This window comes from Saccopteryx leptura, chromosome 6, assembly GCF_036850995.1.
Source record: "Saccopteryx leptura isolate mSacLep1 chromosome 6, mSacLep1_pri_phased_curated, whole genome shotgun sequence".
In the NCBI taxonomy this organism is placed as follows: domain Eukaryota; kingdom Metazoa; phylum Chordata; class Mammalia; order Chiroptera; family Emballonuridae; genus Saccopteryx; species Saccopteryx leptura.
In genome coordinates this window covers 129,896,277-129,912,287 of record NC_089508.1, presented here as the reverse complement: position 1 = coordinate 129,912,287, position 16,011 = coordinate 129,896,277, and the positions used below count along the sequence as shown (strand labels likewise).

Sequence of the window (16,011 nt, the reverse complement as noted above, 5' to 3'; positions counted from 1 at the left end):
ATTGATACTTTGTACACAGGATTCACCATGCTAGCAGAATTTACCAGACATGCAAGAAGTAAAAGATCAATAGAAAACATGGACAATAGGCCCTGCCCGGTTGGCTCAGTGGTAGAGCATCGGCCCAGCATGTCAAGTCCTGGGTTCAATTCCCAGCCCGTGCACACAGGAGAGGCACCCATCTGCTTCTCCACCTTTCTCCCTCTCCCTTTTCTCTCTCTCTTTCTCTTTCTCTTTCTCTCTCTCTCTCTCTTCCCCTCCCACAGCCAAGGCTCCATTAGAGCAAAGTTGGCCAGGTGCTGAGGATGGCTCCATGGCCTCCACCTCAGGCACTAGAAAGGCTCTGGTTGCAATGGAACAACACCTCAGATGGGCAGAGCATCGCCCCCTAGTGGGCATGCCGGGTGGATCCCTGTCGGCACATGCAGGAATCTGTCTCTGCCTCTTTGCTTCCCACTTCAGAAAAATACAAAGAAAAAGAAAAAGAAAGAAAATGTAGACAATAGAAATGGATAAAGAAATGATCTAGTATTGGAGTGACAGATACAGACTATAATTAATATGTTTAAGAAAATAGATGCTGCCTGACCAGGTGATGGCACAATGGAGAGAGTGTCAGGCTGAGACACTGAAGACCCAGGTTCAAAACCCCAAGGTTGCTGGCTTGAGTATGGGCTCACCAGCTTGAGCGTAGGGTCACCTTCTTGAGCTTGGGATCATAGACATGACCCCCATGATCACTGGCTTGAGCAATGGGTCACTGGCTGGGCTGGAGCCCCCAGGTCAAGGCACATATGAGAAAGCAATCAATGAACAACTAAGGTGTCGCAACAAAGAATTGATGCTTCTCATCTCTTTCCCTCCTGTCTGTCCTTGTCTGTCCCTCTCACTTTCTGCTTCTTTATGTTCATAGTTAATAGAACTGGTAAGAGAAATGATTTTTAAAGCTTCACTTATTTATTGATATTTGCAAATTTACCAGACTTTTATAGCTATTCACAGGTCAGGGTTTTGTTGTTGTTGTTGTTTTTACAGACAGAGAAAGGGATAGATAAGGACAGACAGACAGGAATGGAGAGAAATGAGGAGCATCAATCATCAGTTTTTTGTTTTGGCACCTTAGTTGTTCATTGATTGCTTTCTCATATGTGCCTTGACCGGGGGACTACAGCAGACCAAGTAACCCCTTGCTGAAGGCAGCGACCTTGGGTCCAACCTGGTGAACTTTTGCTCAAACCAGATGAGCCCGCACTCAAGCTGGCGACCTTGGGGTCTCGAACCTGGGTCCTCTACATCCCAATCCAACACTCTATCCACTGCGCCACTGCCTGGTCAAGCCAGGTCAGGGTTTTTAAAGTGTAAATCACTGACTCTAGAACTAGTGAAAGAATGGGAGGAATTTTTATTATTGATTTATTTTAGAGAAAGAAAAAGCACATAAATCTATTGTTCCACTTATTTATGCATCATTAGTTGATTGTTGTATGTGCCTTGACAAGGTATTTAACCTTCAGCTTTGGCGTATCGAACAATGCTCTGATCACCTGAGCCACCTGACCAAGACGAGAATAATAGGAATCTTGAAGTTCTTTCTATAATACTATAGTAATATACAAATATGGCGCATTATTATTATGGGGGGAAATTTTTGTTCAAGGACCTCTACAATATGTAGAAACGCTCTTCTCAAGCTAATTGCAAATTATGGACTATATTAAATAAACATAATGGAGTGGTTTTATATTTACTTCTAAAAAGGGAGAAAAGAGCAGCTTTATTTTGCCAGAAAGACTGCAAGCTGCTAGCCATTTATTTCCTAGCAAAGCAGCCTACTTCAAATTCTAACTGGCAGATTTCTTCTCCCTGGTGTTTAATTAAAATGTTTCTCTAGCAATACATGCTACTGATGATACTGTATAGATTCGTTTATTGTGCAAAGAAAGGCTTTGATCAACTCTTATGTTTGTAGCTCTCAGCCTTTACTAATTATGTGCCTTCTCCCACTTGTTTGGCGGTTTTGTCTGAAGCAGTAGCATTGATAGAGAATAGATGTATTGTTTACAATTTTTCCATGCCTGTGTCATCATTGGTACTTTTATTTCTTTCTGCAGAGAGTTTAATGTTTACTTAAATAAAGTCTTATCACACTAGAAATTATAACTCATTTCTTTGTAGTTTAGTGACTGTCGTGGAATAAATAATCCTGGTGCACAGGATTAGAATTAATCTCTGTATCACCTGTCTTAGAGTGCTGCCCTATAGATGGATATTGCTTCTCAAGGGAGCTAGGCAAAAGACTAAGGGGTCAGTTGCTATAATTGCATCTTTGCTGTTAAAAAATAGTAAATGCCAGCCCTGGCCAGTTGTCTCAGTGGTAGAGTGTTGGCCCAGTGTGTGGATATTGCAGGTTCGATTCCTGATCAAGGCACACAGGAGAAGCAGCCATCTGCTTCTTCACCCCTCCAACCTCTCTCTCCTTGTCTCTCTCTTTGTCTCTCTCCTTCCCCCCCCCCCCCCGCCTTCCTTTTTCCCCCTCCCCCTCCTGCAGCCTTGGTTGACTGGCTCAATTGAGTTGGCCTAATGAACTAAGGATGACTCCATGGACTCCATCTCTGGCGCTAAAAAAAAATGGCTCTGGTTGCAATGGAGCAACAGCCCCAGATGGGCAGAGGATCACTCCCTAGTGGGCTTGCCGGGTGGATCCCGGTTGGATACATGTAGGAGTCTGTCTCTCTGCCTCCCTTCCTCTCACTTAAAAAAAAAATGCCTCGCCAATACTAAAATAGCAATTATTTTTATATATTAAGGACATTATCCTGTTAGTTAACAATTGGTCATCATCCAATAGGAGTTCAAACATTTGAAATTCAGAACACTATTTTTCAAATAGAATAAGTGAATTTAAGTTCAGTAGTGCATCACTTTATGAATGTATTAGAAAGCAGGGTATACTATAATGATTATGAGACCATTTTTCCTTTTTTCTTCTAAGTATTTTAATTGTTAACTAAATGGTCTCTCCCCCCCAAAAAAAAAAAACTATGCCCTCGTGGAGGGTAGAGAAGTCATATATTTAAGTTGGTGTGTTCAACTTTTAGTGGGACTTCATGTTTATTGTTTCAGTACTTAGTAAATACAGTGTGTTTGTAAAGTCATGGTGCACTTTTGACTGGTCACAGGAAAGCAACAAAAGACAATAGAAATGTGAAATCTGCACCAAATAAAAGGAAAACTCTCCCAGTTTCATACCTATTCAGTGCAGTTCAATGTGGGCTCATGCACAGATTTTTTAGGGCTCTTTAGGAAGCTATCCTATGCAGGGGTCCCTAAACTTTTTACACAGGGGGCCAGTTCACTGTCCCTCAGACCGTTGGAGGGCTGGACTATAAAAAAACTATGAACAAATCCCTATGCACACTGCACATAATCTTATTTTAAAGTAAAAAAACAAAACGGGAACAGATACAATATTTAAAATAAAGAACAAGTAAATTTAAATCAACAAACTAACCAGTATTTCAATGGGAACTATGGGTTTGCTTTTGGCTAATGAGATGGTCAATGTGCTCCTCTCAATGACCACCAATGAAAGAGGTGCTTCTTCCAGAAGTGCGGCGGGGCCGGATAAATGGCCTCAGGGGGCTGCATGCAGCCCTCGGGCCGTAGTTTGGGGACCCCTGCTATATAGCCTCTACAGACTCGTCACTGACTGATGGCCTACCAGAACGGGGTTTCTCCATCAAACTGCCGGTTTCCTTCAACTGCTTATCCCACCGAGTAATGTTATTCCTATTTGTGGCGCTTCGTTATAAACGCGCCAATATTCACGTTGCACTTTGGTCACGGATTCGAATTTAGCGAGCCACAGGACACACTGAACTTTCCTCTGTACCGCCCACTTCTTGACTGGCATGGCCATGGGCTGCTCCGCTGTATACACGGTGTTATGTCATCATCTGCACATGTGCACATGCTGCCATATCATCCTATAGAAACTGGAAGGGTTTTCCTTTTATTTGGTGCAGATTTCACATTTCTATTGTCTTTTGTTGCTTTCCTGTGACTGGTCAAAAGTGTACCATGACTTTACAGACACACTATATACATGATAAAAAATAAATTGTAGCTGCAGTTCTGAACTAACCTTACTATGACCTGTAATAGTCTGCTTTGCACTCTTCTCTCTTTGTGAGCCTGGAAGGAAGATTGATTTTTAACTGGCATCAGTTGGTTTAACAGCTTCTCCTACCTTCCTTGGTAATGCATGTATTATACTGACTGGTTTTGGAGTTGTCCTGGCCAGGTAGCTCAGCATTATCCTAATATGCCACGGTTGCAGGGTTGATCCCCAGTCAGAACACATACAAGAAACAACTAAATGAATGCATAAATAAGTAGAACAACAAATTGAAGTTTCTCTTTCTCTCTTTCCTTTCTCTCTTCAATCAATAAATACAAAAGAAATTATAACACAAAGAGATGAGATTTCTGGTAATAGAGTTTAAGTGCCAAGTGTTAGATCAATAAAAAGGGAGGGACAGTAGCTTCAGAGCAGTTGAAAGAGGTTTGATGTCAAATACTAAACTCAGTCCTATATCCTCCCATACTTAGTTTCCTACTTAGTAAGTCAGTGTGTCACTGCATGATGCAGCAGGCTCTACCTAAAGTTACTGAGGTAACATTACCTCACTCTCTTCAGGCATCTTTCTAGGCCAGCTTCATAAAACTGTCCATTCCATGACACTTTTTGTCTTGGAGAGCACAATTGTGCAAGAATTTCTCTCTCAGATTATGATAAAGCATTATTAGTAGTAAATTTTTCTTCTCGTTTTTACTTTATATTCTGCCTAAGAACTTCCCCGAGTCATAAGATGAATATATTTTTGTATAATTTATATTGGAAATAATCTTATCTGTAGATAATCTTATTCTTTTTTTAGTGAGACAGACTCTCTTGTATGCGCCCTAACCTGGATCCACCTGGCAACACCCATCTGGGGCTGATGCTCCTTATCAACCAAGCCATCCTCAGCACTGGGGGTGATGCTGGAACCAATCGAGCCACTGGTTGCAAGAGGGAAATGGGGGGTGGGAGGGGGAGAGAAGCAGATGGTCGCTTCTCCTGTGTGCCCTGATTGGGGATCGAACCTGGGACATCCGCACGCTAGGGTGACGCTCTTTCCACTGAGCAAGCCTGCCAAGGCCATGTAGATAATCTTGAGTCTGTCTTGATTATTATTCTAGTCTGTGCAATAAAGGACAAATCAGGAAGAATATGAGATTCAGCAGTAAGAGGACGGTCATCAATATGAAAAGATACTATAGGCAAACTGTGTTTGGCTTTTTAAACAGAAGGCATGAGGACTGCTAAAGCATACATTATCCTGAGTGTGAGAAAAATCTCATTCTGGTTTTATATTATCTCCTAAACTTTCACTTAAAATACACAATTCCATGAATTCTTCATTGGCTCTTTGAGGTTAGGGAAATGCTTTTATGTTTGTTCATGAAGTCCATTGTAATTTATTACTTTAGGAATCACTTGTGCTTTCCATGTTCCCATCCTTCCCTTACTGTGCAAGGCAAAAGAATCACCACTGTATGGCCAGTAGTCACGTCCGTCGCGGCCATTCACATGCATGTTCACATTGGATTCAGTCAGATAGTAAAGAAACTGGAGCCAAAAAATGGTGAGCCATGCCTTTATTCAAGACTTGTACCAGCCAACGAGCAAACACACACAGGGCTCACAAAACCACTGACATTGTCCAGTTTCATAACTGAGAGAATCTTCTCCGGTTTCTCCTAGAATCAAAGGCCTCACCAGTCCCAAAGCCCCTCAACCTCTGGTTCCCCATCTGTACTCACTCTGTCAGCATGGCTTCTTTTTCTGCAAAACTGACTTCTCAGTCTTTTCCTAGCATCTTGGCTTTTTCTTTAGCACTCTGTCTTCTGCTCTCACTCTGTAAACATGGCTTCCTTCTCCCTCCTCTTTCTCCTTCTCTCCTTTTAAAACCTTTTTGGCAGGAAAACCTCTCCTCCAGCAAAATTAGCATAGCAGTGGCCTTTCCCAAGCAGGAAGATAATTAGCAATTTCACAGATCACATACCTGGCACTGCCCTACGCCATTTTTTAACACTAAAAGTGAGCAAACAAAAAATACAGATTTTACAAACTCATTTGCCCAACAACCACTGATCTGCTTTCTTTCTGTCTAAGAAATACACTTCTCATTTTCCTGGTCTGAACATTTAATGCTGAGCATTCTCCAAATCCTGGTGAGTTAGATGTCTTTCATGAGGTGCGCTGTTATTCTAATGTGTTGAGCATTGAGGGATATCTCTTCCTGCTCACATAAGGATCTAGTTGTGGCCAACTGCATACTGTAAATATTGACATTTAAAATTTATATTTTGAAGAAAAATCTACAAGTTGGTGATCTCTGGTTGAAGCATAACTTTAGAATACTTTAACTGAAGGAGAAAGGCTCAACACAGGTATAGAGAAAGGCAAATGAAGATGTAGACTAATAAAATATAGAGTTCTAGAGTCTTTAGAGCCCAAAGGAATCATGTGGGAAACGGGCTGCAGAGACAGTTTTGATTTTGGGGGGACAGAGGTGTGGGGGACTGGCAGTAAGCTGACAGGGTCCTTGCTGCCCATCCCCCCCCCCACTTGCTTAAGTTGCTAAAGGCTAAGCTCTTCCCCACAACTTCTGATTATTTAAGTTGGTAAAGGCAATTTACATGCCCTTCCCCACACCTCCATGTTAGCTATGATGCTGATGTTTTCTACTCATCCTATCCCTCATGCCTCAAAGAGACTGGAAGCAGTTTTCTTTTTATTCTTTGTTTTGTGAAGTTAAGGTGTTATGCATGATGGGGGGTTTCTGCACATGAGAGAATTCTTGGTTTGCCTCAGAAATGTGACTTTGTAGCTGAACTCTCTTTGTTTTGTAAATAGTTTGCTCTCTGCTCTATAAATAAAGCATTTTGGGGACAGAGACTCACTCTTGCAAGCCATCAACTTGGCAATGAGGCCTCCTGATCCTGTCCTTTTTCTTTCTGTTTATTTTCTAATCCTCAAATCCTCCACCATACCCACTCGAGACCTGCAAAATTACGAGTCATGCTGGTTTGCAACAGAATCACAGCAGCCATCAGACAAGTCTTGCTGTAACTGAGGGGATAATATTTAGAAAAGGGAACAGACTTGTTCTGTTTGTCCCCAAAAGGGTAGAATCAGAACCTAAGGACAGCAGCTCCTTGGGGATAGGATTAGGGTTTATTATAAAGATACACCTTGTAATGGTCAGAGCTACTCAGAAATGGGAGTAGATGTCCCTAAAAGAGACATTCAGGTTAGAGGTCGAGACTTGGATGTGTAGATGGACCTGGTGACCTAAACCAGTGTTCTTCCTTTCAAGTTTTTAAAACTGATATATATGGTAAAAAAAAACACACAAATATTAAATTTACAAGGCAATGAATTATATATATGTAAATATACATGTAAACGTGAATATTTCCAGCACTTAAGGGGCTCTGTGCAGACAGTACCCTCTCTCTTTCATCTTAGATAACCACTATTCTGGTTTCTGTCACCAAAGAGTAGTTTTACCTGCACTTCAGCATCACACAAGCGGATTCATGGAATACTTATTCTCATGGATCTGGTTGCTTTTGTTCATTGTTATGTGTATAAGGTTCATCCGTGTTGCATGTACAAGTAGTTCAGGCTAAGTAGTATTTCAATGTTTGCATTGTAGGAGTATATCATATGTATCTATGCCACTGTTGGTGGCCTCATGGGTTGGTTCCACCTTGAGGCTGCTACTAATAAGGTTGATGTGAACATTCTTGTACATGTCTTTTGTTGGACATCTATCTCCACTCATTCTTCTTGGATGTATTTACTAGGAATAGAATTTCTGGTTCATAGGATAGGTTATTGTAGCAGTTGTTACCAGGGGGTTTTCCAGAGTTATTTCCAAAGCACAGTTAAATTTCTGCTAGCAACATAAGAAAATTTCAGTTCCTCTCCATCCTTAGCAACACTGTATTATCAATTGTTTCTATTTTTAACCAATCTGATAAATATGTTGTATTTCTTTTTCTGTGGGTATTGATCATTTGTATAGTCTCTTTTGTGAAGTTGTTGTTTTCTTATTAGCCTTTTTTTAAAAATGGGTTGTCTAGCCTGACCTGTGGTGGCACAGTGGATGGAGCATCAACATGGAATGCTGAGGTCCCCAGTTAGGGTCAAGGCACATACAAGAAGCAATTACTACAGGTTGATACTTCCCACTCCCCCCACCTTCCCCTTTCTCTCTCCTCCTTCTCTCTAAAATCAAGAAATGAAATCTTTATTAAAATGGGTTGTTTATCTTACTGATTTGTAGGAATTCTTTATATATTCTGAATTTGAGTCTTTAGGGAATATGTGTATTACAAATATAATTTCCCCATCTTTAGCTTACTTTTTCACTCTTTTAACATGGTCTTTAAAGAACAGACATTCTTAATTTTAGTAATTTTCAATTTATAATTTTTCCCTTTTGTGGTTGGAGCTTTTTGTTTCCTTTTCAGGAAGTCTTTCCATAGTCCCCTGGTTGGCAAACTATGGCTCACAAGCCACATGCAGCTATTTGGCGCCTTGAGTGTGGCTCTTCCACAAAATACCACATGCAGACGCTACCTCAGTAAGGAATGTACCTACCTATATAGTTTAAGTTTAAAAAATTAAGCTCTCAAAAGAAATTTCAATCATTGTACTGTTGATATTTGGCTCTATTGACTACTGAGTGTGCTGACCACTGGCCTAGCACAAGATCATAAAGACATGTAGGCCAGTTTTTAAATTGTGATTCTTAATTAGATAATAAACTTTCATTAGTTTATACACATTAAAAAATAAGTAAATGAATAGAATTGTACTATTTTCTCCATAACTTCTTTTTTATTGATATTTATTTTTTGTGTTTACATAGATTTAGTGTCACCCTGAAGGCATCCCTCCTCCCCCGTATTCCCCTCAATATCTCACTTACCCCCCTCCACACATCGCCCTCCCCCCTTCCCTTCAGGTTTATCCCATCCTATCATCCCCTTTCCCTCTGTTCTATTTTCCTCTGTTACCTTTGATCCCTCCCCTGTCTCAGTTCCGTTCCTCAGTTCACATTGTTCATTGGACTCCTCAAATGAGTGATGTCATATGATATTGTTCCTTCTCTGCCTGGCTTATTTCACTTAACATAATAGTTTCCAGGTCCATCCATGTTGTCGTAAAAGGTAAGATTTCCTTCTTTTTCGTGGCCCCATAGTATTCCATTGTATATATATATACGTACCACTGCTTTTTAATCCACTCGTCCTCTCATGGACACTTGGGCTGTTTCCAGATCTTCGCTATTGTGAACAATGCTTCCATAAACAGGGTTGCATTTCTTCTTTTGATTCAGTGATGTGGTGTTCTTGGGATATATTACTAAAAGTGGGATGGCTAAGTCAAAAGGCAGTTTGATTTTTAATTTTTTGAGGAATCTCCATACCATTTTCCACGGTGGCTAAACCAGTCTGCAGGAGGGTTCCCTTTTCTCCACATCCTTGCCAGCACTTATTCTGTATTATTTTGTTAATGAGTGCCATTCTGACTTGATGTGAGGTTGATATCTCATTGTGGTTTTAATTTGCAATTCTCTAATGATTAGTGCTGTTGAACATTTTTTCATCTCTCTATTGTCCATCTGTATGTCCTCTTTGGAGAACTATCTATTTATTTCTTTTGCCCATGTTTTGATTAGATTGTTTATCTTCCTGGTGGTGAGTTTACAAGTGCTTTATAAATTTTGGTTATTAATCACTTATCAGACCTATTGTCGAATATGTTCTCCTATTGTGTGGTTTATGTTTTTATTCTGTTCACATTGTCCTTAGCTGTGCAAAAGCTTTTTAGTTTGATATAGTCCCATTTGTTTATCCTGTCTTTTATTTCACTTGCCTGTGGAGATAAATCAGCAAATATATTGCTGTGAAAGATGTCAGAGAGCTTACTGCCTATGTTTTCTTCTAAAATGCTTATGATTTCATGACTTACATTTAAGTCTTTTATCCATTTTGAGTTTATTTTTGTGAATGGTGTAAGTTGGTGGTCTAGTTTCACTTTTTTGCAGGTAGCTGTCCAATTTTCCCATCACCATTTATTAAAGAGCACACCATTGTATGCTCTTAACCTCCTTTGTCAAATATCAGTTGTCCATAGAGCTGTGGGTTTATTTCTGGGTTTTCAGTTCTGTTCCATTGATCTATATGCCTGTTCTTATGCCAGAACCAAGCTGTTGTTTTTTGTTTTTGTTTTTTATAAATAAATTTTTATTTTAATGGGGTGACATCAATAAATCAGAGTACGTACATTCAAAGAAAACATTTCCAGGTTATCTTGTCATTTAGTTCTGTTGCATACCCATCACCCGAAGAGAGATCGTCCTCCGCCAACCTCCATCCAGTTCTCTCTGTACCCCTCCCCCTCCCCCTCTCCTTCCTTCCCTCCCCCCACCCCCCGTAACCACCATACTCCTGTCCATGCCTCTTAGTCTCGCTTTTATGTCCCACCAATGTATGGAATCCTGCAGTTCCTGTTTTTTTCTGATTCGCTTATTTCACCCCGCACAATGCTACCAAGACTCCACCATTCCGCTGTAAGTGATCCGATGTCATCATTTCTCCTAGCTGAAGAGTATACCATGGTGTATATGTGCCCCATCTTCTTCATCCAGTCCTCTATTTTTTTTACAGTGATTTAAGCAAACTCTTGGCCAATACAGCAAGAATCCATAAAAGAGTAGTGTCCTTAACATGTTCACCAAGTCCAAGTTGGCCCCATCACCATGCCAAATCCCTGAAAAATGCAACCCAACCACAGTTCAGTCTGTTAGGAGCTGTCACAGGGAGCAGGAGTCCAGGAAAGTTCCCCACAGGAAAAGTCCGCATGGCACTGGAATTGTTGTCACCATTCTATACTTTGTAGCTTATGTCCAAGTCCCAATGACCGCTGCTTCTAGCTGGTAATGATTCAGGTAGACTGGAAAAAGCCATTTGCAGCATGCGTGAATATGGAGCTTCTGTTCTCCTCTGCCTGGAGAGTTGAGACCAGGGTGCTTTTCCCTGGAGCTCTGTGACTGTGGCATCAGAACCAAGCTGTTTTGAGAACAATGGCCTTGTAGTATAACTTGATATCAGGAAGTATGATGCCTCCCACTTTATTATTCTTTTTCAAGATTGCTGAGGCTATTTGAGTTCTTTTTTGGTTCTGTATAAATTTTTGGAATATGTGTTCTATATCTTTGAAGTATGTCATTGGTATTTTAATTGATATTACATTGAATTTTTTTTAAGATTTTATTTATTCATTTTGAAGACAAGAGAGAGAGAGAGAGAGAGAAAGAGGGAGGAGCAGGAAGCATCAATTCCCATATGTGCCTTGACCAAGCAAGCCCGGGGTTTCGAACCAGCTACCTCAGCATTCCAGGTCAATGCTTTATCCACGGCACCACCACAGGTCAGGCTACATTGAATTTATATATTGCTTTGGGTAATATAGACATTTTAATGATGTTTATTCTTCTTATTCATGAACATGATACATGCTTCCATTTGTTTGTATCTTCCTTGATCCTTGATTTCCTTTATCAATGTTTTATAATTTTCTCAGTACAAGTCTTTAATCTCCTTGGTTAAATTTACTCCTAGGTACTTTATTTTTTTGTTGCAATAGTGAAGGGGATTGTTTTCTTAATTTCTCTTTTAGGCTAAAGAAAGTTGATTATGCAAATGAGATGCAACACCAACTTTTATTTCATTGGTGAAAATGCACTAAACAAAAGGCTGAAAGTACTGGAGTATCTGCATGTTCCTTGATCCCCTAATTTTTGTGAGCAGTGTAATTGAGCCAAGAGATGAAAGAAATACTTAGGTATATCACAGGAAAATTAAAAACTTAGAAGTTATATTCATTTTTACATTTAGTATCATAGGCACAATGTCGTCTGTTGGACAAAAAAATTAGTCAGTTATAAGAAACAGTGGAGGTCCAAATTCAAGAACTTTATTGTGAATTTGATCATTATAATAATTCAAAGGCCAACAGAAGAGAATAAGACATTTTGTTAATTAGAAATATAATTAGTAAATGTTCTCATATTGGTAGGATGAGGGAACTGATAAGACACTAGATCAGTGATGGACAATCTTTTGAGCTTGGTATGTCAAAATTTGCCAAAAAACCGAGCATAACTTGGGTGGTGTGTCACTTTGAGAAAAAAACCCATAATTTCATGATATTTATAGTTTAAATAATAAAAATGTATAATTGTAATATATAACTGTATTTAATAAACCAAAAACTAATTATGTAACTTACCTGCTTAGTGACTTCTTTGTTCATCTGTCATTCAATTTCTTTTGTTGGTCTTGATATTATTTAACTTGTGTGGGGTGCCGTGAACTAAGATAAGTGAGGGGGAAGGGGAATTCTTTAACTAACCTGCCTATCAGTGGCTGTTTTGTTGCTGAATTTCATTGGCTAAATCTGCAATTGAAGGTTGGTATTTTGTACACTTCAAGCCCAAGCAAGTGCTACTAACTTCATCTGTCAATCTGTTTCTTTTGTTGGTTTTAATATTATTTAATACTGAGAATAAGGTCTCACAAAAGTACGCAGAGGGAAAAATTATGAGTAAAACCATTGCTATATTTTTCAGGGTGCCAAAAGTATCTGGTAATCGGTTCCAGGCACTCCAAATTTTCTGTTCGTAGTGGCACTCCTCTGGATTCTCCAAATGATACCTTTTCAGATTCTGAAGCCTTGACCTCAAGTCAACAAACACCTGAGCCCAGATGCTGTCTTGAAATTCTGCCAGTTGCATCTTATGTAAATTAAGGTGGCTGCCGCTATTTCTAATGGCAGGAAACGGCACCCATAGCACAGGCCCTCGCCTCTCTCAGCCTCCCCCTCACTTATGTCAGTAATGATGGTCAATTAGAAATCCACGACACCCCAAACAGTAGATTGGATGATGGTTGCTGTGGTTATGTGGTTGCTGGTCATGGCGATCACGGGGCCCCCAGAGATGCGTCCCCCATGGCATTCTGCTGCTCCCTACTCAGCTCGCTGGAAATGAGGTCAAAGATCTCCTAACTACCTAACCAGAAGTCCCAGAACTAGACGCTCTGTGCCAGAGTTCCGTTGTTTTGGCCTACAGACCTGCGGCACAGAGTTTCTACACTACAGCAAATGTTTTATCCTCAGCTACTGCATCTGGCCGTGCAGGAGCCGAGGATGAAAGGTCCTTGGCATGCGGCCCCATACTTCTCTGGTATGCAGACACATGCGGCCGCGTGTCATCGAAAATGGCTACACGTTCAGAGTTGACAACGCGTGTCATAGGTTCACCATCACAGCACTAGATATATGAGGAATGAAAATTCATTGTCTACAACTGATCTGCTAGAATTAAGGACAAACAAAAAATGAAATTGTCTGTAATTGGGATTACTTAATGATAGATGGTCCATAATTAATCTAGGTATTGGCATTGAGTTTTTACTAGCTATTTACTTGTCAGTAAATGTAAGTAATGGCATAATATTTTGTCAGAATGGGAAAAATGTGTTCCTTTTGAACCAGAAAGTAAGACATATATCTTTCTACAGAGTCACCAATTCAATAATGCTCATGCATCAATTTAATAAATAATAGTTTACATTGTGGGAATATTACAGTGGCTCAGAGAAAATCCCTTTCCTGTATGAAGTTGCATAATAAAGGATAAATTAACCTATTGTCTGACAGTTATAAAGAGCACTAAGTTCTAGCTAACAAATTGACAGCAAGTCTATATATTCTTTTTTTTTTTGGACATTTGATTATGCTGCATTCCCATCACCCAAAGTCAAATTGTCTTCTGTCACCTTCTAACTGGTTTTCTTTGTGCCCCTGCCCTCCCCCAACCCCCTCCCTCCCCTCCCCCACCCGTAACGCCCACACTCTTGTCTATGTCTCTGAGTTCATTTTTATGTCCCACCTATGTACGGAATCATATAGTTCTTAGTTTTTTCTGATTTACTTATTTCGCTCAGTATAATGTTATCAAAGTCCATCCATGTTGTTGTAAATGATCCGATGTCATCATTTCTTATGGCTGAGTAGTATTCCATAGTATATATGTACCAAAGCTTTTTAATCCACTGATCCACTGACAGACACTTGGGCTGTTTCCAGATCTTCGCTATTGTGAACAATGCTGCCATAAACATGGGGGTGCATTTCTTCTTTTGAAATAGTGCTATGGTGTTCTTGGGGTATATTCCTAAAAGTGGTATAGCTGGGTCAAAAGGCAGTTCTATTTTTAATTTTTTGAGGAATCCCCATACTGTTTTCCACAGTGGCTACACCAGTCTGCAGTCCCACCAGCAGTGCAGGAGGGTTCCCTTTTCTCCACATCCTCGCCAGCACTTATTCTGTGTTGTTTTGTTGATGAGCACCGTTCTGACTGGTGTGAGGTGATATCTCATTGTGGTTTTAATTTGCATTTCTCTAATGATTAGTAATGTTGAACATTTTTTCATATGCCTATTGGCCATCTGTATGTCCTCTTTGGAGAAGTGTCTATTCAGTTCTTTAGCCCATTTTTGATTGGATTGTTTGTCTTCCTGGTTTTGAGTTTTACAAGTTCTTTATAAATTCTGGTTATTAACCCCTTATCAGACATATTGTCAAATATGTTTTCCCACTGTGTAGTTTGTCATTTTATTTTGTTCTTATTGTCTTTAGCTGTGCAAAAACGTTTTAGTTTGATATAGTCCCATTTGTTTATCCTGTCCTTTATTTATTTATTTTTTATTTATTTTTATTTTATTTTTTTTTTTTTTGCATTTTTCTGAAGCTGGAAACAGGGAGAGACAGTCAGACAGACTCCCGCATGCGCCCGACCGGGATCCACCCGGCACGCCCACCAGGGGCGACGCTCTGCCCACCAGGGGGCGATGCTCTGCCCATCCTGGGGGTCGCCATGTTGCGACCAGAGCCACTTCTAGCGCCTGAGGCAGAGGCCACAGAGCCATCCCCAGCGCCCGGGCCATCTTTGCTCCAATGGATCCTTGACTGCGGGAGGGGAAGAGAGAGACAGAGAGGAAGGCGCGGCGGAGGGGTGGAGAAGCAAATGGGCGCTTCTCCTGTGTGCCCTGGCCGGGAATCGAACCCGGGTCCTCCGCACGCTAGGCCGACGCTCTACCGCTGAGCCAACCGGCCAGGGCTATCCTGTCCTTTATTTCCCTCTCCGTGAAGATAAATCTGCAAATATATTGCTGCGAGAGATGTCAGAGAGCTTACTGCTTATGTTTTCTTCTAAGATGCTTATGGTTTTACAGCTTACATTTAATCTTTTATCCATTTTGAATTTATTTTTGTGAATGGTGTAAGTTGGTGGCCTAGTTTCATTTTCTTCCAGGTAGCAGTCCAAATTTCCCAACACCATTTGTTGAAGAGGCTGTCTTTACTCCATTGTATGCTCTTACCTCCATTGTCAAATATCAGTTGTCCTTAAAAGTGTGAGTTTATTTCTGGGTTCTCTGTTCTGTTCCATTGATCTATATGCCTGTTCTTATGCCAGTACCAAGCTGTTTTGAGAACAATAGCCTTGTAGTATAACTTGATATCAGGAAGTGTGACACCTCCCACTTTATTCTTCCTTTTCAAGATTGTTGAGATTATTCATGTTCTTTTTTGGTTCCATATAAAATTTTGGAATATGTGTTCTATATCTTTGAAGTAAATCATTGATATTTTAATCGGTATTGCATTGAATTTATAAATTGCTTTGGGTAATATAGACATTTGAATGATGTTTATTCTTCCTAACCATGAGCAGAATATATGCTTCCACTTGTTTGTATCTTCCCTGATTTATTTTATCAATGTTTTATAATTTTCTGAATACAAGTCTTTAATCTCGC

General features: G+C 40.1%; 1 protein-coding gene across 6 annotated transcripts in view; it reads left to right on the top strand.

Annotated features, from left to right (window-relative positions):
- Positions 1-16,011, top strand: part of HMG20A (high mobility group 20A) — a 99,234-nt gene that overhangs the window by 25,132 nt on the left and 58,091 nt on the right. For 3 of the 6 annotated variants that reach the window (XM_066341757.1, XM_066341756.1, XM_066341755.1), the window contains exon 2: positions 11,395-11,557. The exons of the other annotated variants lie outside the window; for them this stretch is intronic. In XM_066341757.1, coding sequence (XP_066197854.1) covers positions 11,532-11,557 — 26 coding nt within the window. In that variant the 5' untranslated portion in view covers positions 11,395-11,531. The remainder of the gene's footprint in view (positions 1-11,394; positions 11,558-16,011) is intronic. 6 annotated transcript variants of the gene reach the window in all.